This window comes from Penicillium argentinense (genome assembly GCF_028826775.1).
Source record: "Penicillium argentinense strain IBT 30761 chromosome Unknown utg000004l_segment0_segment0, whole genome shotgun sequence".
NCBI classification, from domain to species: domain Eukaryota; kingdom Fungi; phylum Ascomycota; class Eurotiomycetes; order Eurotiales; family Aspergillaceae; genus Penicillium; species Penicillium argentinense.
Window position 1 is genome coordinate 361,016 of NW_026622663.1, and position 22,312 is coordinate 383,327.

Genomic DNA, 22,312 nt, shown 5'->3' on the forward strand with positions numbered 1-22,312 from the left:
GCGGCACTCGAGTTCCGACGAAAAGGATGTTCATCGTCGCAACCCCTCCTTTTGCGTGCTGCTATCAGCGTGTAGAAAGAGCGGTGAAGGGGGAAATGAGGAGCTGATGCCACCCTGCAGAAGACGAAGCAAGGGGGTTCTGGACTCGGAGGTACTCCAGACGGAGTACTCACTACATCCTCTACGCTACTATAGACATACCCGAGCCCAGGCGGGAGAAGGTACTAACAATCCTCCGAGCATGATGGAAATGACATGCGCAAAGGTTATTAGCTGAACCATGCGGCTGTCGAATGACGAGATCCCTGGCCATCCATCGACTCCCCGGTCCCTGTCCCTGTCCTGGTCCCTGCTCGTCCCAGGCTATATATCTCTGCTGCCGTCTGATGTTTGAATTCTGACCCGATCTGATTGAGATCGATCTGGCGGGGTCAAATTAAGGAGAAGATAAGCCTGCACCGGACAGCGGGCAGCCAGCAGCAGGCAACAGGCAGTGACAACCGTGACCAGCTGGTGACCGAGTCGTTGAGCCGCATGGATCAACCTCGATCTGGATTCCGGGGCTGAGCTCGGGCTGGGTGGGAGGAAGTATTGTCTCAGATTGATCACGATGTACCGTGTACTTGTACCTGTTGGCTTCATCGAGCATGGACCTACCCGCTGTCCTCATCGCAGCTTTGGCGAGAAGACAATGCCGCCGCACGTGCGGGGGATCAAACCTGGGATGTGGAAATGGCGACAGTCGAGGGACGCAAGGAGGTGAAGTGAGGGCTGAGAAGGGAAAGGATGATCGCGTCCGTGCTGCATGTCATACTCCCACTTCCCCTTCGAACGTTCACTACTCACTGGCATCCCCAGGTACAGGTACCATCCATTCAAGCGTGCGATATTCTGCGGGACAGCACAGAGTATCAGCTACGTAGTGTATTTCTCAGCGCACACAGACAGCCTCCGCAGGCTCCAGGCAAAAAGCAGGATGAGTCACGAAGCGGCTCGAAGAGGCCCTCCAATTCGGACCCGCCACATGGACGGGACGCACAGAGGGCCTTTCTAGCGTGGTTCGACGGTCCCACCATGGATGTGGCAATTTTCGCTTCTACACTTACAGTAGTGGCCGGAGGGCGAGGTTAGTGCCAGTCGAGGAAGACGTGCAGACATCCCCACCGACATTTCGTCGTACCCGGTACGTTGCTGAACTTTGATAGCCGGAAATCAGTCTTGTATCGAGAGGAGTGCGATTTGGAGGATGCGATTTTTCACGGGATTCCTCTGATGCTATAGTATTCTGCTGATAATATTGCGGCCGTTTTCGGTGGAGGCGAGATTGGGCCGCAATACGTCGGGCGGGGACTTGGATCCGCGAAAAAGAATGCAATGCCGATGCAAAGGCGAAATGGCCGAGTGCAATGCTTCCGTTCGTGCACGATATTCCAGTAAGAATAACTACCCCAGCGCCGGGTACCTCTCAAAGCGCAGTATACATGCTAGTGTCGGGGTATACTCAGTAAACAAGGGAACCAGGGAACCCGAGCGGGTCCCGAGCTTAACGCGTTGCACAGACGAGTTTGGGCGGTTTGGCGGTTTCCGTAGGGTTGCGGGCTATTAGTAGGATGACGCCGCCCCCCACTTCTCTTTTTTTCTTCTGTTGGGCACCATCGTGAAACCTCGTCTCGTTTCTTCCCTTTTTCCTTTCCTCTGCGTGTTGTCTCGTCTCATCGCTCATCGCTTATCGCATCGGGCCCTGGATCTGGTCCTTTTTATCTCACCTTCGTTTGCACGGCCGCCTTCCCCTTGATCGCTGCCCTACTACTACTCCACATCCCCACCGGGTACCAGTCAGGCAGAGGATCCAAATCCAACCCAAGGCACAAGCTGCAGCTGCAGTCCATTCCCAACCACTCGGCTGACTTCGTTGCGACCCACGAACACCCAACGACGCTCGCTGCGCCGCCCGACCGTTTCTCGTTTCCGCCCTGCCCAATCTGCCACCCATTTCGATGGAGACATTGCGTTCTGGAAAACACCACTTCGCACTCTCCGCACGCTGACAGCTCCTCAACGTTTTCCTGCCATCGCCGCGCCTGCGATCGGCAGGTCCGTCTTCTGGAGTTGCGTCGCCCAGCCTGGGTCGTCGCGCCTGAGACACGGTGGGAGGAGAGAAAAAGGGACGAAAAAGAACCATCGGAGGAGGATTGGACGACAAAATTACCTACCGACAAACCACCCACAGACGATTACGCACAAACAACCACCCCACGATAAAAAAAAATCCTCCAGTGGATAGACCCCGTCATCTTGGTCTCCCATCGGGCAAGAGAGAAAAGAGGTGGCTTGCAGCCCTGCCAACCAAGCATATCCCTCGCTGCCGGTGCGGTGGGTAAGCCAATCCCACTCCTGTTGTCCCGAACGGGACCAACCTGATTCCCTGCTGAAGCGGCCTGCAACCAGTTCCCACGCCTTCCGAACGTGCAGCTAGCCATGGCGGGCAAGAAACCTCGTCCGGCCTGCGTCGAGGACTTCGATGAGGATGAGGATGACATCGTACCCGAGAGCCGGCAGGTGGCCAATACCGCGGCCAAAGTAGTGACCAGGTCTGATCACAGATTCCCAGCGGAGCCGCTGATCGACGTCGCCAGTGACTCAGGATATTCTAGTCGCACCGCCGCCACGGCCAACAGCACCCAATCTGGGCCGTCGGGCGGAAAATCCCCTCCGGCCCCTCTTAAGCTGGACATGCCCAAGCAGCGAGCCGACCTCGCCAGGAAAGGCTCAACTCGCCAGCACCGCAAGGACAAGGAACGCTCCCGGCCCAGCCACGACGAGAGTATGCGGGTTGGTGCCTACCCGGGCCCCGCCCAATATCATTCCTCTCACGTGCCCCGGTCGCCGTCCAAGTCTCGTCGACGAGATCGACGCGACTCGACCATCCGTCAATACCACGACGTCGACTACCACTACGAAGGTGGTGCCCCCATCTATCATCCCTCGTCGACCTCCATCTCGACTCCCGTCGACCGCTTCCCGCCGGGCATGGAGTATGCTCCGCCGTACTCGTATCTGGGCCGTCCGCCCATGCCCGACTTTGGTCCCTCGTCACCACGCGGTCCGCCTCGTTGGGCTCAGGGCTACGAAGAGTACCACCGTCCCTCCAACCGAACCAGCCGGTCCAACTCGTACCGTCACTCCGGGGGCTACCATCATGACCGACCCATGAGCATGGGCATCCACGAGATGTCCTCCATGGTGCCGCCTATGTATCCTCCGAGTTATGGCTATGAGCAATATGGCCCACCGCCCTCGAACTCGGCTTTCTACAGTTCATCGCCGTATGGACAGGGATCCTACACGGGTGGCTATGCTGGCTCGGAGTATGGTGCTCCATCGGAATATCCACGGGAACGATCTCGATCTCGACCTCCACGGGCTGACCGTGAGCCATCTCGTTCTCGCCGTGCCTCGGTATACGAGCGTCACCCATTGGATCAAGAGGTTTTCCAGGATTTCGAGGAGATGGAGCCCATCGAGCGCTACTCTTCCCGCGAAATACCTCGTGGACACAGCTCCAAGTATAGCCAAGGCCGTGACGAGGACTATTATAAGATGCCACCCCCACCAGCACCAGCACCAAAACCCAGGGCGGCCCCACAGATCCACCAGGCCAAACGGCCCGACCCTCCTCGCAAATCTCAGACGGTGCAAACCATTCCCGCACGCCGAAGTTCTCGAGCGGCCGACCGCATGGATATGTCGGAAATCGCCAATGCGTTGCCAGACTACGCCACTCGTCGTCTCTCCCGAGAGGCTGGTATCATGCCCGAGCGGAGCCAGAGTCTGCGTGACAGCAAGCGGTCCAGCTCTTACCACGACACTGGCCGTGGTGCCCGAGTAGCAGTCGAGAACTCCCGTCGACGTCGACCCGATCGTTCGGAGCAGTACTACTACGAAGCTCGCACCAGCCATGCGAGCTTGGAAGACCAAGAGCGAGGTATTGAGGAATATCAGGCCGCCAAGTCGGGTCGAACACCCGGTCAAGCCGCACTACCCATGTCAACGGAGTCACTCATTCCGATGATGGCCAGCGGTGCAGGGAGCGACAACGGCAGCCAGAAGAGTCGGTCGAACAGTAGCCGCGGCAGTGGCAGCGGGACCGGCTCCAAGGCAGGCGCTGATAAGAACATCAGCCTCGTGATGGATGGCGTGCAACTTGGATTCACCGAGGAGGCTGTCCAGGGCAAGTCGATTAACATCCGAAGTGGCGATGCAGGCGGGTTCCACCTTAGCATTGGTGGTAGCCGCAAGCAGAAGGCCTATTTGCCTGCGGGCTCCTCTTACTCCGACCATACGGGCACTGCAAGCCGTCGAGAGCTGGAAGATGTCCGGCGCCCACGCGATGATCGCCGCTCGGAACGATCTAGCCGGCGGGCTTCCCAGTCCACCTATGGCCGGAATCGATTCTAAACGATGATTACCGCCGGGGATGCCATTTCATCTCCTGCTTCTCTCTGTCTTTCATCCCTCGATCCCATGTTTCATAATGGATTGGCCTCATGTTCTTTTTTATCTTCACCTCCTGCGTCGCGAAAAGCTGGCGGGTCCTTGTTCCAAAAGTTGGAAAAAAATTTTTGTTTTTTTTTTTTTTTTTTTTTTTTTTTTTTTTGCGAAGCGCTTACGTCTGGGCGGGTCTTGTGTGGTTGGAATTGGGAACCAAAAACAAAAATGGTGTTTTGAGCAAAGCTTTTAGGGCGGGTTCTTTCTTCGGGTGACTGATCTATCTCCTTAAGGTCCTCCATTTCTTGGATAATGGAAGATAGGGAGATGGAAGATGTTGCCAACCTGTCCTCGTCGGACTGGGAGGATTCCCTGGTTTTTCTGTCTTTTTGCAATTGTCTCTTGCGTTTGGGCGATGTCGGCACAAAGATTCTTCCCGCGAGAATCCGGTGCAGTGTGATGCGACAGGAAGCGACGTGAACCCTTGCGATAGTAACGACGTGGTACTATCGCTACACTGCGCCGAATCTGTTGGGGAGGGTGAATTCGACGGTCGACGAACTCCCGGTACGGTGACATGATTGTACGATTTTGATGACCTGCGATGACAAGTTCGATGATGCTTTGCCTGTTTCTTTTTATTTTCATGTGGCTGATTTCATTACGTCTACCATTGCCAGCGTGTATAGCTCATGCTTGATGTCCTTCATGTTCATGTCCACTACGCTTCATGTTGTTGTTTCTTTCCTCCCCTTTTTCATATGCATTTCATACATATACTTCTTGTGGACCTACGGGTGCCGCCTTTTGTTATATTGGGCTTCTTTCTCCTGGTTACTGGTTTGCGTCCGAGTCGGAGGGGAGAAATTATACCCATGCTTATTATTGTTCGTGTTTACTCATGTCTCAACACCATGTCATCTTTACCTTTTGATTTGGCCGTATGGATATCTGAATCTGTTCTTGTATCTGTAATTCTTCCAGTACGTAGTGAATAATTTGGCGGTATTTTAATTCTCCACGTGACTAAATGTAGAACTACTCAAGTTTCCTCTTGAGGCTGTGGTTGGAGTCCCTTTCATGGATAAAATGATGAGTCTGGACCTTACTTCGTTGGCCGCCACCAGATTCGCACTGCTATATTTTGGCAAGGCTAGTGATATCAGACAGTGCAGATCCTTCGGAAACAAATCGAAGGGTGGTGATTGAGAGTACTACACGCGTCTCCATTTCGCCTGGCCAACTGGGCAGGCTTCAGCAATAACCATGGCATTGGTCTAAGCAAAAACACAGTCTTTTTATGTGGAGCCAAGCGGAGGCATGATCGACCTTGGACTCGATCCTCTGGGAGCTGGCCAGAATTCACGAGCACGTTGCAAAACGGTAAATGGAATCTCAAAGCGTTAAGCTTTGCGATGTGAATGACAATCATAGGGTCCATCCGACCACGACAAATTCGAGAGATCCACGGTGTCTTGGTAGATGCAGTCGATCGCGATCTTCCTTCTCGGGAGAGTACGGGTTCATTATGGAACGCTGAACTTGATATTTTGTTCCATATCGCAGCTTTAAGCTTCATTTCTGTATCCTGCCTGCTGATGTGTACAACTTCAATATTATTTCGCACATGAAGTCATGCGAGGCCTGAAGATGGGCCTTGGCCTGAAACGAACGAAGTGAGAGTAAGGGGAAACGAATGCACGTGACACGAACTATATATTTTTTTCATATTTTCGCGACTCAACAGACTGCCAAAAGTCCATACAAAATCGTGGCGAAAATGGACCGAAATCGCGATGATTGGCTCGCCGTGCTTGCCCTGAAACGAACGAAGTGAGAGGAAGGGGAAACGGATGCACGTGACACGAACTATATATTTTATTTTCGCGACTCAACAGACTGCCAAAGGTCCATACAAAATCGTGGCGAAAATGGACCGAAATCGCGATGATTGGCTCGCCGTGCTTCGGTATCATTGGACGAAGGCTTGAGTGCTATTGGACAAAGGCTTCCAATGATATTGGACGCATGCTTCCAGTGATATTGGACGCATGCTTCCATTGATATTGGACGCATGCTTCCAGTGATATTGGACACTAATTATACCGGAAACGACTCTAGTTTTCCGTTCTTTGTCCAATCCGCTCCCCTGCTGGCGTTTTTGTAGCTTTTCAGTGTTGTTGCTCACTCTGACTCCATCCGCACCATTGGGTTTTTGCTGCTATTTTCGTTTCGGGGATGGCGTTCGCGCTAAAATCACTGAAAGGATTCTTATTGGGTTCGGCTTCGCGTTTCCGGAACTTTAACACGTGATAGCACCCATGCAGCCCCCTTTCGTCGTGGACCTCGTATCCTTGTGATGGGGACCGTTGTCTACGTTCTTGGCCCAACATTGTCGACATCATCACTCTCTTTTAGTGAAGATATTCTGGCATTATTATTGGTGTTGTGATCATGCGCTCTGCACTTTTACTTTCCCAAGCCTTCTCGCTCGCTATATACGATCAAATTTCTCCGTGTGGCTTGGAAATAATACTGTAAAGTTTTCCGTTTCATTGCATTGCCAATCTTGTATCAATTTGATATCCAGACACTAGATGTTTTTTACACATATATTTCATATCTCTGTGAAAGTCTTGAATGCCACTTCTTCTTGTCCATCACCCTTCGGCCTTGCACTATCTCGGTCTTTATTTCCTCCCAGATCGTTGCCCTTATGCCGTCTCAGGTTAACTCGCCCGCTATTCTTCACTTGAGGGACTTCATAGACAGCGTGGGACCCGACCCATCTCGGCCCAGCCAGGGACTTGCTCTACAAATTGAGGCGTCCTTACATCTTCCTTTCCAACCGGATCTCTACTCAGACGATGTTGAATTGAATGAGCTTCCGACTACCATACATTTCTTTGCCTCGCCGCGTAACCCTCAATCTTACGAACCCAACAAATTCATCTATGCTTGGGGCTCGTTCTTAACCTGTGTCGACCCGGAAGGGTCTCTACGTTTGATTTTACACGCCCATGAGGTTGACTGGTGAGATCCCGTATCACAACGCCACCCTTGCCTCCCCACCGCTGAAGGTTTCCTTAGCCATCCTGGTGACCATTCTGATCCTCATGCATACAATATGCACTGCCCAGAGGCCGCTCTCCCTACAGTTAGCTTACTGGGAATAGTCCGAGGCGGAGGGGGGCAGTTGAACAATGGGTCTAATCTATTGCATTACGACCTCGAGGCTAATGTCTATGACGTCTCCAACAAAGCGTCCGTGACATTTACGGTTTCTATTTACTTCAGAAACGGAAACCGTTGGACGAATTTTCCTGTCCTTGCTGCGCAGTCTCGCGTATTTATCGCTGGACGCATTTTCGGTATTACTACGAACACGCCTCGGCTCGCAATTGGCGTGGATGATGTTTATTTCATTCCGAATCTCGGCTCCATTACGACTGCCCCCGTGACTCCTGCCTCATCAGCGGAAAAGCAGAACAAAGCAGACAGATGGAACAGTCGCGCCAGCCCACTGACACCGATGAAGAGGCCTCAGAGGCGAATATCCGTCTCTGATTCCCATGGCCTAGACGAAGGTCAGCAGACTGCTCAACCTTCACTTACTTCAGCCACCACTCCATCCAGTGACGCACATGTTCCCATACAAACTGAGCACCCCAATGGGCAATTCAGCAGGGATGCAACTGTTGAGCACCTGACTCCCCCGGAAAACAATTCATCAGCAGACACAATTCTCAGTGGCCATCGGCCCCAGAGGAGTCGTAAATTCTCGAAGACCAATTAATAACTAACCCTTTCCGTTACGTCATAGTTGAGGATGAATCGAATGATTCTAAAAGTTTTTTCTAAGTTATGTGTTTTCCTCGTATCCATATCCTTCTGTACACTTTGTCAACATCAATCTATCGTTACCCAAGACACTCTTATAACCCACCATCGCTAATTTCTAATAATTTACCAATCCTCATTACGAAGAGACTTCTTTTGCTACTCAATCTTCAAAAACCATGTCAACGCCACGACCATTACTTCCGAAAATTTTGCCACTTCCTCCGGATGTCCCCGTTGTAAATAAAACCAATGATGACCAGCTACCGACTTCGCAGCCTTCGCAATTTGATTACAGCCTAAATTCTCTACAGCCCCTTCAAAACAAGGTCAATCACTTGTCAAGTTCAACAAAATATTCTCCTGATATTCCGAAAAGACCTCTACCACCGCTGGCGCCTAAGATTTCCCACCCGCCAAGCTCTATCGCCAATTGCCAACTTCAATCGCCAAGTTCAACAACATGTCGCCCTCCTTCTCTGAAGTCATCTCTACCGCCACTGGCCCCAGCTCCGCCACATGTACAGCACGTCCCTAACCCGTGTATCATTGAAACTTCCTGCGACCAACCTGCACATCAATCCCGTACATGCGACAGGGGGCAAAACCAGTCCGAGTGCGAACAAACCAGACTATACCCCAAACCAAACAACCATGCACCGCCCGACCCAAACAGAGTACAATATCTCACAGACCGAGCCTTGACATTTCTACGGCAAGAGCTTGATGCACGGGTAGAAGCGTCAAATGCGTTTCCCCCACATGTATCGCCTGCACATATTCGTTCATCCATGGCCCGATATGAAGAAGCGATCGAGGCTGCTAGCAAACGAGCCGTATGTGCCTCTTGCGGAAGACTCCTCCACGTCACAGATATACATGAGGTTGTGAAAGGGGATCCTAGGATGCGACTCCTACGTGGCAAACTTGACCTTTGCGGCCAACGTGAGCACTCCTGGAACATATGCTCGGCATGCCTGACTTCACTTTCTCAGCAAACAATCCCAAAGTTTTCTGCCAAGAATCTGGTGAATGTGACGCTCTGCCAACACTATCCCGCTGTTCTTGAAGAGCTGACTCCTGTTGAGGAATGTTTGATTGCCAAATGTCATCCAATTGGAATTGTACTGAAGCTGCGTCCTGGGGGACACTCATCACCGGTCAGCTATCGTGCAGTACGGGGTCACTTCATTATAATACCACAGGACCCCAAACCGCTACTACGTATTCTCCCTAGCCCCGAATTAAGTTTGGATAACTTAATCAAAGTTCTCTGGGCCGGAAGAGATCCCCCGGTCGATGCGGAATTGAGGCCTTTCTTACTTGTACGAAAAATCAGGGTACTCGCTGCTCTCCAATATTTGGTTCAACACAACCAGATCTATCAAGACGTGGAGATCAACTATCACATGATAGACGACTGGACCGATGACTTTATTCCGCCTGACGTGCGTGACAACATTATCTACCTTGACAAGCCTGATTCCTGTGAACGGGAGGGCTACACGGTCAGCTTAGGCCGGAGTAGCTACGAAAATGATCTGCAAGCTGCCCAAGATGGCAGCTTTGATGCTGGGGAAAGCGAGCCTCTGACCACGGGCTCAGTTTCGACTGATATCAACGGTGAACGGCAAAACCCCGATAAGCGACTTCTGAGTACTTTACTGGACTTAGTCTCCAACAGGTCCCAGCAACAGAACAATAGGCATAGTGTACCAGTAATCTCTTACACCATGCGTGGCCAAATCACCTTAGTGGATCAATGGACGGACCCCCACTACCTCACTGCTGCGTTTCCGACCCTATTTCCGACAGGTACTGGAGGCCATCTTGAGGACCGCCCTTTCTCTGTATCTTTAGGATCATTCATGGAGTGGGCTCTGCGACACCACAGTAGAAGGTGTGTTCCTTCTAAAAGTACACCAGTTCTCTACTAACTTCTGTAGGTTCGCTCGCCACAAAACTTTCATGTACCTTGGTTACGACATGTTGCAGCTCCGCACTTCCTCATTGGCAAATAGACTCCTTATTAAACGGCAGAACTGGAAGTCAGCAACTGATGACATGGCTGATCTGACAGAGGATCGACTACTTGAAGCACTGAAGGCTGTCGAACAACATCACAAGATTGAGGATCCACTCATCCGTCGACTTTTGCACACAATGGAGTGTATCGCGATGCGGGTTCCAGGCTCCTTCGCCCAAAAACTGAGACTCCGAGCTGAAATTCGAGGCCTAATTATCCGGCTTGCAATGCCCGGGTTTTGGGTCACGATCAACCCTTCGGATTTACGAAATCCTCTTGTCCTGATTTTAGCAGGAGTGCAGTATTCTGGTGACATTTTCGCCGCTGCTAATTCGGCTATCCGTGAAGCCACTGCTACATCGAACCCGGTTGCTGTCGCCGAGTTCTTTCATCATGTATGCAAAGCCATCTTCGAGGGACTTCTTGGAAGCAATACCGGAAAAATTGGAATTCTGGGTGAAGTTTCCAATCATTATGGTGTGGTGGAGACCAATGGCCGTGGTATGCTTCACTTGCATGCCCTGGTTTGGCTCAGAGGTAATCTTGGCTTCAAGACTCTGCGTAAGCGTGTACTCGAAGATGCCATCTTTGCTGCTAGGATGATCAGCTACCTGGAAAAGGTCATCATCCAAAGCATAGATGAAAACATGCCACATGATCCCGAAGTCAATCTCTCACCCATGCCACCGTCGACCCGTGACGTGCAATCCGATAGTGACTTCCATCTTAGACTGTCCTATGACAGCAACCTGGTGGCTCAGCGAAAGCAGCTGCATTCAAGACACCACTTCGCAACCTGTTTCAAGTACCGGTCGAATCACCCTAACAAGGATTCCTGTCGTTTTGGTATGCCCAGAGACCTCGTGCCGTCCCCGAGAGTAGATGACCTCGGTGTGATTCACCTCGCCCGAAACCACCCTTGCATTAATCCTTGGAATCCGGCCTTGGCCAGCTGCCTCCGTTCGAATCATGACATATCGTGGATACCAACGGTTGCCAAATCCCTGTCGCTGATCTACTACGTTACCAATTACGCTGCCAAGGACGACGTTTCACCATGGCAGATGGTTGCGAAAGCTGCCTTACTCAGACAGTCACTTGAAAAGGCAAGAGTAGCGGATCCTCCAACAGAAGCAGACCTGCGCCTACGCGAGAAAGGTATGAACAACTTTGCCCTGCGATGCTTCAATACTCTTGCACATGACCGTGAAATCAGTGGCGTTCAGGTTGCTAGTACTTTACTTCACCTCCCAAGCTACTACACCGTCAATTACAACTTCGTCAGCGTCAATCTTTGGTGGCTAAGGCAGTATATTCGCGCTATGACTCATCCACAAGAACTACAAGGTACTGTAGGAGAGGAAGCCTGCACGTATAAAGTTGGCGACACTGCTCCTGTGAGCTTATTCGACAATTATAAATGGCGAGGGAAAAATCTGGCCACTCTCACGTTTTTTGAATATTGCATGCTAGTACGAATGAGAGATAAACAAGGCGCGGCCACCATCGACTTCGATTTCGACGCGGCACATCCGAGATACACCACACACGTACAGCATCTCGCTCAAAAGTCTGCTCACGTGGCTACTGTTATATTCAAGGGACAGCTAACTCAGTTCCAAGAAGCCGAAGATGCCATTTCTGGAGGACATCCTGCAACAGAAGCCATTCTGAATGATGTCGCCCAGATCCTATTGGGCCTGTTTGTTCCATGGCATGATTTATCTGCGATCTTGAGCCAGTTTACGTCTCAAGTAAACATATACTCCATAGTGTGGACCATTGCGCAACCAACCCTCGCACCGCATAATCGAGAATTCGCTGCGAATATTGAACTTCTTCGCAAGTCTAAAGAAGACTGCCAGGCAGATGCGAAGTTACGTGCATCGACTCGTCTGAACGACGATTTTTTTGACCGACAGATTGTTGATCTCGACCAAGGAAGTTTCGATTCTGATAGTGATGAGCACGATGACGACTTCCAGGCTCAGAGTGAGAACTTTACCGCAGAGACTCTGATCGCCGCCTACCACACAATCAGACAAGTCTGGAGCCGAGAGTCAACTATCACAGCGCACCGAATCCCTGTATTAGCCCGCGGAACAACACCAGGGCGGAATATCCAACACTTCAACCCGCGACCAATTACCATTCCCACTTCCTCTGCCAATGATATCTTGGGTGTCAGATTTCTTCCACCTTCCGTACTACAATGCTGGGAACGTCGTCTCAAATGCCTTGCGAGCACGAAAGACAATGCTTCCATCGCTGAACAGCAGAACTCGTCCTTCCAGCTAGATGATTTCGACCAAGACATTGGAGATGGCTTCCGACAACCTATGCTAGTAGACTCGGACGTGTTCCACTCTCTACAGGATCGTCGATTTCAGCTTGGTGAGAATCCAACAGCCGCCTCTCTGGTATCTTCAGTTGGTCAAGATATTCCTCTCAACAGCAAGCAACGATTGATCGTGGAAAAAATATTAGCCGAAGCTTTGGCATGCGCAGACCATCCATATGACTCTTCTCGACGGAAGCAACTCCTACTCTGCATCACAGGAGAAGGCGGCACAGGGAAATCGCAGATTCCCAAGGCCATTGTCGCCGCCATGGACCTCCTTGGTCGCAAGGATGAGATTATGCTGATGGCCCCGACAGGAGCTGCTGCAGACACCATCGGTGGGAATACGTATCATACATCTCTGGGCATCTCTATCAATCGCCTGCAGAAGAGCTCAATGGGCTCCCGCGTCAGAAGTCTCTGGGCACACAAGACCATTATGTTCATCGACGAAATGAGCATGATGGACTTGACCATGCTCAGTGTGGTTAACAACCATTGCAGGATTGCTCGTTCACTGGACAGGTCCTCCACTGAACTTTTTGGGGGACTACCCGTGGTCATTCTCATGGGAGACTTCTTCCAATTCCCTCCAGTGCGAGGTCCCGCTCTGTGGAAGGAACCAAGAGACGGCAACGATGAAGATGTGAACGGCGAAATGATTTGGCATCAATTCAAACAAGTCATCATCTTGGACGAACAAATGAGACAATCAGAAGACCCTTCCTTCCATAGCCTTCTCACGCGAGCGCGGCGAGCAGCTCTCACACAACGAGATGTAGATCGACTCAATTCCAAAGCCATCAGTTCACTTCTAGAGCCTCGGTTGGAATGTGCCACTGCCATAACCAAGCTAAACTCCATTCGACATCTGATAAATCGCACCCAGATAGAGCATTTTGCAATCACCAGATCTCAGACCATTTGTGTCTTTCCTGCCGAGCACAGCCGTATCAAAACCAAAAACGCCACCAAAACGCGGCTACGGGCCGAAGACCTGCTCCAGCAACCTGACCAAGGGACAAAGATCCCATTCCCTGGTCTCTTTCTCTATACCCGAAACATGCCAGCCGTGATACTGACCAATATTTGTTCCCGTATTGGCCAAGTGAATGGCGCGTTGGGAACGGTGGTGGGTGTAGTACTAGACCCGACAGGCAAGTCGTCTTTCTCCCGAAAATAGTTTGCGCTGACCCAAATTTTCCAATCAGCACAATTATTTGAACTCAACAACCTATACATGTTTTGCACCAAACCGCCCGCATGTCTTTTGTTGAGATTGAACCGACCGCAATCCGCCGAATTCGACAACCTTGAGTTTTCGGTAATGCCTGTTTTCCCATTAGAACGATCTATCTCCTTCAAAGGCTTCTCTGTACGAAGAAAACAAGTACCCATGTGCCCAGCGTTCTGCCTAACCGACTACAAAGTCCAAGGCTCAACCTTCACTGAAGCCATTCTTGACCTCAAGAGCGATCCCACCAGACGGGGCTGGGATGCTCACAGAAAATATTGCTCCACTTATGTCCAACTGTCTAGACTTAGGTCATCCAACGGACTTCATCTTCTCCAGAAGATTTCTGTGGAAGATATTGAATTTGCACCTGACGTTCGGCTAATATCTGAGATGAAACGACTCGAGAGGCTTCAGGAAGAAACTATCGGTACCTGGAATAAGACCAACTTCCAGCCTTGTTGAGATATGTTGCTGGAAGTATTAGAAGTATACACAGACACACTCGAACATTACAAGCACTTGCCAGTTTGACCTACTTCATTGCTCTTTGGAAACACAGACCTTCCTATGTAATTTCCAGTCCGCCTTCTGATGATCTCTTCCACAGTACGCCACCACCTTGCAGCGCCCGCACTTCTTCGCACCTTCTCTTCTGCCACAAATCTTACAACACAGTATCTCCTCAGGTCCCCAGGTGCTGTTGGAATGGCTTTCTTGTGCGACTTCGGCCATTATAATCTCGATTTCCTGCCTGGTCTGCGTTTCACATTTCTCTTTGTCGCATATAGGATGGACAAATACTGAAACGAAAGGTTCGTCCACATGTAGAAAAGACATCGGAGTTTGCAGGACTCCGACAGTAGGTGAGCCACAATTTCCACAGTGAGAATCTGACGCCCGACGACAATCCTTCTCATGTGCTTTCATAATAGGCGTTATAGCATTGAGAAAGCTATTCACATATGCAGGACGGTGCTGCAGGGATTGAGATTCGACTGTGATCAGGTGACTAGGAATATTATGGTAGAACATAAGTTTGTTGCTCGTATTTTCGCAGGTGAATTCAAAGCGAACTGGACGTGTAGCCATTACGATCGAATTCCTTCCTTGGAAAATTTTATTTTAGGAGGCCTACTAAACTGAGTTCCGCGGAGATACTGGCCTATATATATATTCAACTGATAAGGTTTCAACAAACTCTGCCCTTTCCCATTTCGGACCATATAAACCTTCGATTCTTTTGCCCCTTATGGCTGTATCCAATAACATCACTTTTCTCCTATACTAACCTTCGTTTCGTTTCGTTTTCCTTGTCGTTTCAGGGCATCGGCGTGCGAAGCTTGCGAAGCGCGCGTCACCAGTTCTTTCCATAAGTGGAATTTAACTTCAAAAGACGCTCTCTAGTCAGGCGATCATTCGTTTTCAGAAAAGAGTTATTATTGGGTTTTGAACTTTTGACTAGTTACAGAGTGATCAGTGATTGGTCAAACTGCCAGTGTGTTCTGATTGGTCAAAGGTCCGAGCCGAGCCCCATTGTGCCGCACGTGGCGCAGTACTAGATAAGATCTTCTCTCATTTGTTCATTGTTTTCCCACGTTCCACGGCACATCCCATTCACAACTGTCCAATCGTTGCCTCCATTGATTCCGATGGAGTGTACCATATGTGATACTACCTCTGGAAGCATTATGTGACGACCAAGAATAAATGCACGTGCCTCGGTCTTCATTCTAAATTGTACAGCACAACCAGCTTAGTCTAAAATGGTAATAGTAGCATGGTACCCACAGCATCTTCCAGCAGCGTTGTCTTCATCTGCCGCGACAATGGTGTGAATTTTTACGTGATGCGCAGGGTTCCAGGCCAAATTTCAGTTTCTGAAACCTCAAATTCGGGGGTTTGATAGGCCTTGGCATTTACAGTCCCCCAAAGTGTATCCATCGAAAGTTGAAACAATTCTGAAGCAAGCTGAAAAGTTTGAAATAACAGGAGGTACCGGTGTCAAGGGTTCGCATCTAAGAAATAGATACTCTGCGCTCATGATCTAGATCTATCTGTCTCAACAGCCTGAACTTCCGAGCTCACATCGACCATCGAGCCGCCAGGCAGAATTTGGAAGGATCGACAGCAACGAAGACTCCGACACGCCCCAACACACCAATGCAGACACTAGTGAGAAATTACGCGCTCCTGGGAGTTCGTCCTGCACCCGGAGGTTTCATGGGGGTTCTTTAGGGTTTGGTGTGGGGCGCAGCAGCGCCCTAGATCGATAATTTCTACCGACGTGTCAACAGTCAATCTCAAAGTTCAGCATCTCTTGACACACGAGAACTAGCCCGAGAAAATGGCAACTGACGTCTATAAAGACGTCGCGAGTCCTCCGTCATCCGTCATCCAGATAGATACAGCTTACGCGTTAAATCTTTTGGCCCCGAAGCGGCCCGGCAATCACACCAAGGTGCTGGACCCGCCGATCTAGACCCTCAGTGATTCAGATTCAAGCAGTAGTGCGATCCTTCTGGATCTCACGAACCCCCTCCTCTCCATCTTCATTCTGCCCTCTTGACATTGACAGAGCGCGAGTCTCTCGTTCATTGCGTCGCCATGACTTCGCAGACAGAAAAAGCAATTCGCACAGTCTCGGCTTCCGCCACACAACTTGGAAACCAGATCTCAGTGCACATGCTGAATTACCTGAGTACGACTCAGAGTCTACCTGACGGCTTCCGCGAGCTTTCGAATACCTTCCTTGATACGTGTCGCACTCTTTGGGCGATTGAAACCGGAGTGACCGAATTGGCCGCTGCTAACCGTGCCTTGCCCGAAGTGATCATTGGCGAGGTGGAAAAGAAATTCGTCACGGCATACCGTGACTTTCAGCAACTTGACAAGGTCATTCTCAAACTTGTTCAGTATGAGCACGGTGGGACACTGGGAAAGTTGCAGCGGGGATGGCACCGCCCGGTTCATGAATTGAACCGCATCCACGAATCCTTGAAAAAAACAAATGAAACCCTCCAGATCAGTGGTATGGCCTTCCACTGGTCACTTGGGGAGGCGCGATTGGAAGAATCAGTGGGAATCGGCTATGCGAGCTTGGCTGCTGCGCTGGACCGTATATCCAAGGGCCGCTCTGTCCTTGGAATAAACAAAGTTCCGTCTCTCGACCATAGCGGACCTCGACCATCAATTCAGAGTCAGTCGTCAAAGTCCGACGGATCTTTGCCTTCTGTGCCACCGAAGGAACCATCGCTTCATGGAAATAGCCCAAGTGACTTCCGAACGGAAGAATCTAGCCTGAGAATTCAACAAGATCGCGGCAGCAACGCGGACGACATGTCGTCCATCCTTTCTCTGAATCAATTCCTCAACTCCCAACCCGGACGTGAGCCCGTAATGTCCTCGCCTCTCGACCACCGGCCACTGCCACATCGACCGGGCAAGATGAGCACGCCAACTTCGGCGAGGGAGATCAGTGTGCGACATGATACGGATTCAGACACCACATTGAACCGCATACCCGTCAAGATGGTAGGAGGGGGGGAGGGCAAATATTCGAAAAAGTCTGTCATCTGCCATCAGAGAACGCAATCACGCTTCAATTGAACAGCTCCTGAATAGCGGAGTGTCACCAGACAAGGAGGGAGACTTCTACCCACTCCACGAAGCTGTCAACCAACGTGATATTGAAAGCATGCGGCTGCTACTAGTCTTTCAAGCCGACCCCAACTTTCCAGATCCCCAAGGGAAAACACCACTTCTTTTGACAGTGGAGCAGGGATTCGTTGACGGAGCGATGATGCTGCTCAAATATGGCGCGGATGCGAACTACCGAACAAACGCGAAGCTCGAATCACCTCTTAGTTGTTGTATTGCGAAAAAGAATTTCGGCCTTACTCAATCCCTGCTCGCTCACGGAGGGTGTCCGAACAAAGATACACCGAGTGGAACAATATTATTGATTGAGACGATACGCAAGCGGGCGCCGGAGCAGATGATCGAAGTCTTGCTGGAGACTGGTTGCGACCCCAATCACAAGGACAACCACGGCAAGACGGCGCTATGCGAAGCGGTCCAAAGCGACCAACCAACCATCGTCACAGCCCTACTCGATCATAACGCGAATCCCAATCTGCCTGGGCCTGAGCATCCCCTTTGGCCTGCCGTTTATCGGCCAGGCTGTCTGCGGATTTTGCTCGCGCGTGGCGCCGACATCCGCAAGACTCCAGGAATCATGGAACAGGCGACTAGCGTCAACAACATCGACGCTGTACGCATCCTGCTGCAGGCTGGTATAGATCCCAACCTCAAAAAAGACGGGACCTACACCCCATTGTGCTCGGCAATCCGCGACGATCGCCCAGATATCATTGCTCTCCTGCTCAGTCATGGGGCCAACCCTAATCTGATGGCATCAGAGTACCCAGCCTGGAAGTGTGTCACTCACAATCGTCTACACTTCCTTCCAGAGCTGGTGGCAGCTGGTGCCGACCTCCATCAACCACCGGGTATAGTCGAGTGTGCCGTGCAAATCAACAATTCATCAGCTCTGCACTGGCTCGTAGAGCAAGGAGGTGCCAACCCCAATGACCGCAATGCACAAGGCCATACCGCTGTGACCACCGCAATCCGAGAGGACCGCCCAGAGATGCTCGAATGGCTGCTAGCACACGGGGCAAATCCCAACATCCGCGGCCAAGACTGGCCCATCTATATGGCAGTTTGGTCGCCAGCCATGTTGAGGCTACTTCTGCCGGGGATAACAGACCTCGGTGCTCACAAGGGAGTCATGGAGAAGGCAGTTCAAGCGAACCATCTCGAGAACGTTAAGCTCTTGCTCGAAGCCGGCGCCAATATAGAATGGAAGAATGGCGGCGTATTTTCCCCGCTGACGACAGCACTGCGCGAGCGACATGCAGATATGGTTCGTTTTTTGCTGGATGAGGGCGGCGCCGACCCCAATGCTCCAGGCGAACATCTTCCACTCGTCAAGGCGATACGCCGATGCGACGATGACGACTTCTCCATGATCGAACTCTTACTCGAGAAGGGCGCGGACCCGAATAAATGCTATCGCGACTGGAATGCTATCATGCAGGCCATTGAGAACCGCGACCTGAGACTCTTGAAACTCTTGATTGAAAAGAGCGGTCCTGCTGATCTTATTCAGAAGGATGAGACGGGCACGACAGTCCTGGAGATGGCTGAAACTTCCGGCTGGCCGGAAGGATTGCAGCTTTTACTTGAAAACTCTCGCCAGTGATATCTTCTCTGGCGACACCCTCTCTCTATTTCCTTTGATAATTAGTTCTGCTGGCATCAGCGGGTTTGTGGTGATTTGACACGACATCGAAGAACCCTGACCTTCAATTGTACACCTCTGACGCACTTTCGTTGAGTTGAATGTAATGGTTTTGATCATAGTCCTGTGTATAACAGCTTATCTCAAAAACAGTGAATTTTCCCCAGGAAATGTAGAGTTCTGGATGATCTGCGCTTGAACTGGTGCCTCGGGACTCGCAGACAAGCAGAGGCTGGAGATCACCACATGATACCCTGTGCATCGGTAGAGCAGAGCCAATGTGTGCAGCAATTAACGACAGGCATTGGACGGGTGGCTTGTTGGGTCGCCTAGTGCGCAGATGGTAAGCAGCGCGAGCTGAATGGGGCCAAATGGACGGGGCGAAGCCTCATGCAGCTGACGATTTGGTGGGTTCGGAGCGGTGGAAGAATTACCCCGCGTCTTCGTACGCGTTCTGAACAAGCCATGGTATTTCCCAGGGACTTGGCGATGCATTATACCAGTCACATAATGTGTCACTATCGGGACTGCAGATGACCAGGCGGTCCATAAAGTATTTCCCCTGCCTCTGGGGCCCCTTCGCCCCACCGTCGTTCCTTCTTCGTCCGCGTCCTTCCAATTCGGGTGAACTGTTTTCCAGAGAATGATTTAAGCCAATTGTATAATGGAGTATCTCAAGGTATCAGATAATCTCGTTCCCTTCGAGAGCTTCCTGCAGAAGCATGACAAGGTCGTGTTTGTCTGGCTGCAATTCATGCCCTACATATCGAACAACCTCGTCCAAATCATCCCCGTCGCTAAATTCTAGTTTATAGCTCTTCAATGGATAAAGTCTCGCCTTGATCAGAGCCCTTCTCCATCTCCTGCCTGGCGATCGACTCGTTGACGACGCAAGTCCCGGTGGCAAGTTCCATCTACACCCAGATTTCAGCACAACCTATTGTCACTTCGGCTCGAACGGTACCCGTGAAGTCGTCCATGTGGACTGGGCTGAAGAGTACGGCAATCCCATCGAGGAATGCGTGCGGTCAAGACTTCAATGTCTCCATGAGAATATCCAGAGAGAGACCGACTGCAGTATCTTTGTTGGATTTCGAAGTGGAATTTATGTTCCTGCGTCCCAAATATGAAGATCCAGCCATTGGGGACTACCAACCCTCAATTCGCCTTTGCAGCATGCATTCACCAACATGACTCCTGAGGGCCTGCAATTCCTAGATCTCATCGAGAGCGTCGCCCGAGCTTTGTCTTCCGTCGACATCGCGATCGAGCAATTCCAAGCCGAAGCCAGCCCCGGCCAGTGGGAATCTGTCCCGCCACTTGCGGACCCTGTGAAGGCAGTCGGTGTTTTGCTACACACTCACGAAAAAGTAATGCTCGTCGCACAGTCATTAGGGTACCGAGCGACGAATTCAACCCAACATTTCCCACAGCAACCCGCCAACGGGGCTCATGTGCATCTTTCGGTGAACGCGAGACATTCTGCGAAGACCATACAGACGTCCGACCATCTCAAGGAACAACTGCTAGAGAAGTCCAATGCCGAATCTTTCTTTGATGGCGTCATAAAACATTTTCCTTCCATTTGGCATTCGCGCTTCCCAGCGACATCAGCTACGACCGCGTGACATCCGGCATCTGGAGTGGCATTGAATATGCTGCGTGAGGCTGGAAAAACAAAGAGATTGCATTGCGCTGGATCGCAATTAATCGTTTCGAGATCAAGTTGGTAGACGGGATTTCGAGCCCCTACCTGGTACTCTGCGCAGTGCTGAGCGCAGGTCTTCTCGGAATGCGGGCTAGCCTGCCACTGACTGGTGGTCACTGCGATGGGACTGCTGCCAAATTGTCCCCTGCAGATCGAGAAAAGTTGGGTCTCACAGAGACGTTACGTCATACACTCGATGACAGTTTCGCCGCTCTGGTGGCAGACCGGGATATAGAAGATATCATGGGGCCGTTTATCGCTTCGTCGTACCTGACAATCAAGAAAGGAGAGGCCGATACTCTCCACGCAATGGACAATGAGAAGCGGAAGCTGTATCTCATCTCGAAGATTTAATCGGTGACGGAGCTTATGTTCGTGAAGAAAGCTGAATTTAGAATCCTTATAGTCTTACAGACGTTAAACAGTGTAACATTATCAAACTTCTCCAGCAAGTCCACTTATTCGGTAAGGCAGCCCGCGGCTTAGAATATCGGAGAGCGTGGAGGCCTTTTTTTCGAACCAGACCGATTTAGCGGACTGTCGTCAAGATTGAGGCGCTCGGGGGCGAGATGCCCAAGCCATCGCCATCCAGCGCTTGTGAGACGTAGTCGACAAGTTCGAGGTGAGGCTCCACAAAATTCCATGATGAGACTACTTTGGTTTTAGCGCCGCGCTAAGATCTTGCGAACTGCGCCGCAGACCCACCAAGACTCGCGGAGATCCAGCAGCCGCGATGCTTGTCAACTGGGAATTCATGATGCAGGTGATGGCTATAAAAGGGTCAGCTATCTCAATCTGGACTTTTATACATACTGTTCTTCCTCATCCCTTGCAGAAATCAAGTTACTGACCATTGGCTTATCGACGCTCTACAAAAACTCTATACACAAAGTCGAGGACTACTACCATTTTCAACAGCCACTCAAAGCTTGGAATCGCCCAAGTTGTCTTATATGTTCCAGCTACACTCCTTCCGGCTTACCTTGCATTTCATCGACTCGGTCGACCTCGTATAGAATAGCTTACCTTGATCTTTTTCTTGATCAGTGAGTCCCACGCATCACCGCCATCCAGCCTCAGGCTAACAAAGCCTAGTCCGTATCACCGCTCATGCCTCGTTATCTCCCGCATACTCTTCTTTGTGGCCCTCGGCCTTGCTATTGCTGGTGGTGTGTTTTGCAGGGCAGCGACACACCCAGCGATGTGGTAACTGGTATCAAGCTTATCAAAGCGGGCTACAGTGTCGTCGTGGTTTTTACTGCATGTCTACTTTCCATACAAACAAATTTCTGGACTGAATATTCGACACTTTCAACTCAGAGTCAAACTGTATGTTCACATTTTCTAGGCTTCGTCAGATGACCTATGAA

General features: G+C 50.9%; 6 protein-coding genes across 6 annotated transcripts; 5 read left to right on the plus strand and 1 right to left on the minus strand.

Annotated features, from left to right (window-relative positions):
* Nucleotides 1-2,478: 2,478 nt before the first annotated feature.
* On the plus strand, nt 2,479-4,458 carry N7532_003093 (uncharacterized protein; the record flags this gene model as incomplete). The annotated part of the gene is made up of 1 exon (XM_056615587.1): nt 2,479-4,458. One exon carries the CDS (start codon nt 2,479-2,481, stop codon nt 4,456-4,458), a length of 1,980 nt encoding a protein of 659 aa, XP_056475944.1.
* A 4,661-nt stretch (nt 4,459-9,119) lies between these two features.
* N7532_003094 (uncharacterized protein) lies at nt 9,120-13,878 on the plus strand (the record flags this gene model as incomplete). Its single annotated transcript, XM_056615588.1, has 4 exons — nt 9,120-9,164; nt 9,223-9,273; nt 9,324-10,228; nt 10,275-13,878. The coding sequence occupies 4 exons, from the start codon at nt 9,120-9,122 to the stop codon at nt 13,876-13,878; spliced, it is 4,605 nt and encodes a 1,534-aa protein (XP_056475945.1).
* A 2,658-nt stretch (nt 13,879-16,536) lies between these two features.
* Nucleotides 16,537-19,195, plus strand: N7532_003095 (ankyrin repeat domain-containing protein; the record flags this gene model as incomplete). Its single annotated transcript, XM_056615589.1, has 2 exons — nt 16,537-17,463; nt 17,543-19,195. The coding sequence occupies 2 exons, from the start codon at nt 16,537-16,539 to the stop codon at nt 19,193-19,195; spliced, it is 2,580 nt and encodes an 859-aa protein (XP_056475946.1).
* A 1,229-nt stretch (nt 19,196-20,424) lies between these two features.
* Nucleotides 20,425-20,862, plus strand: N7532_003096 (FluG family protein; the record flags this gene model as incomplete). Its single annotated transcript, XM_056615590.1, has 1 exon — nt 20,425-20,862. The coding sequence occupies one exon, from the start codon at nt 20,425-20,427 to the stop codon at nt 20,860-20,862; it is 438 nt and encodes a 145-aa protein (XP_056475947.1).
* Nucleotides 20,863-21,026: 164 nt separating this feature from the next.
* N7532_003097 (uncharacterized protein) lies at nt 21,027-21,296 on the plus strand (the record flags this gene model as incomplete). The annotated part of the gene is made up of 1 exon (XM_056615591.1): nt 21,027-21,296. The coding sequence occupies one exon, from the start codon at nt 21,027-21,029 to the stop codon at nt 21,294-21,296; it is 270 nt and encodes an 89-aa protein (XP_056475948.1).
* A 175-nt stretch (nt 21,297-21,471) lies between these two features.
* N7532_003098 (uncharacterized protein) lies at nt 21,472-21,796 on the minus strand (the record flags this gene model as incomplete). The annotated part of the gene is made up of 3 exons (XM_056615592.1): nt 21,472-21,593; nt 21,648-21,712; nt 21,756-21,796. The coding sequence occupies 3 exons, from the start codon at nt 21,794-21,796 to the stop codon at nt 21,472-21,474; spliced, it is 228 nt and encodes a 75-aa protein (XP_056475949.1).
* Nucleotides 21,797-22,312: the final 516 nt, after the last annotated feature.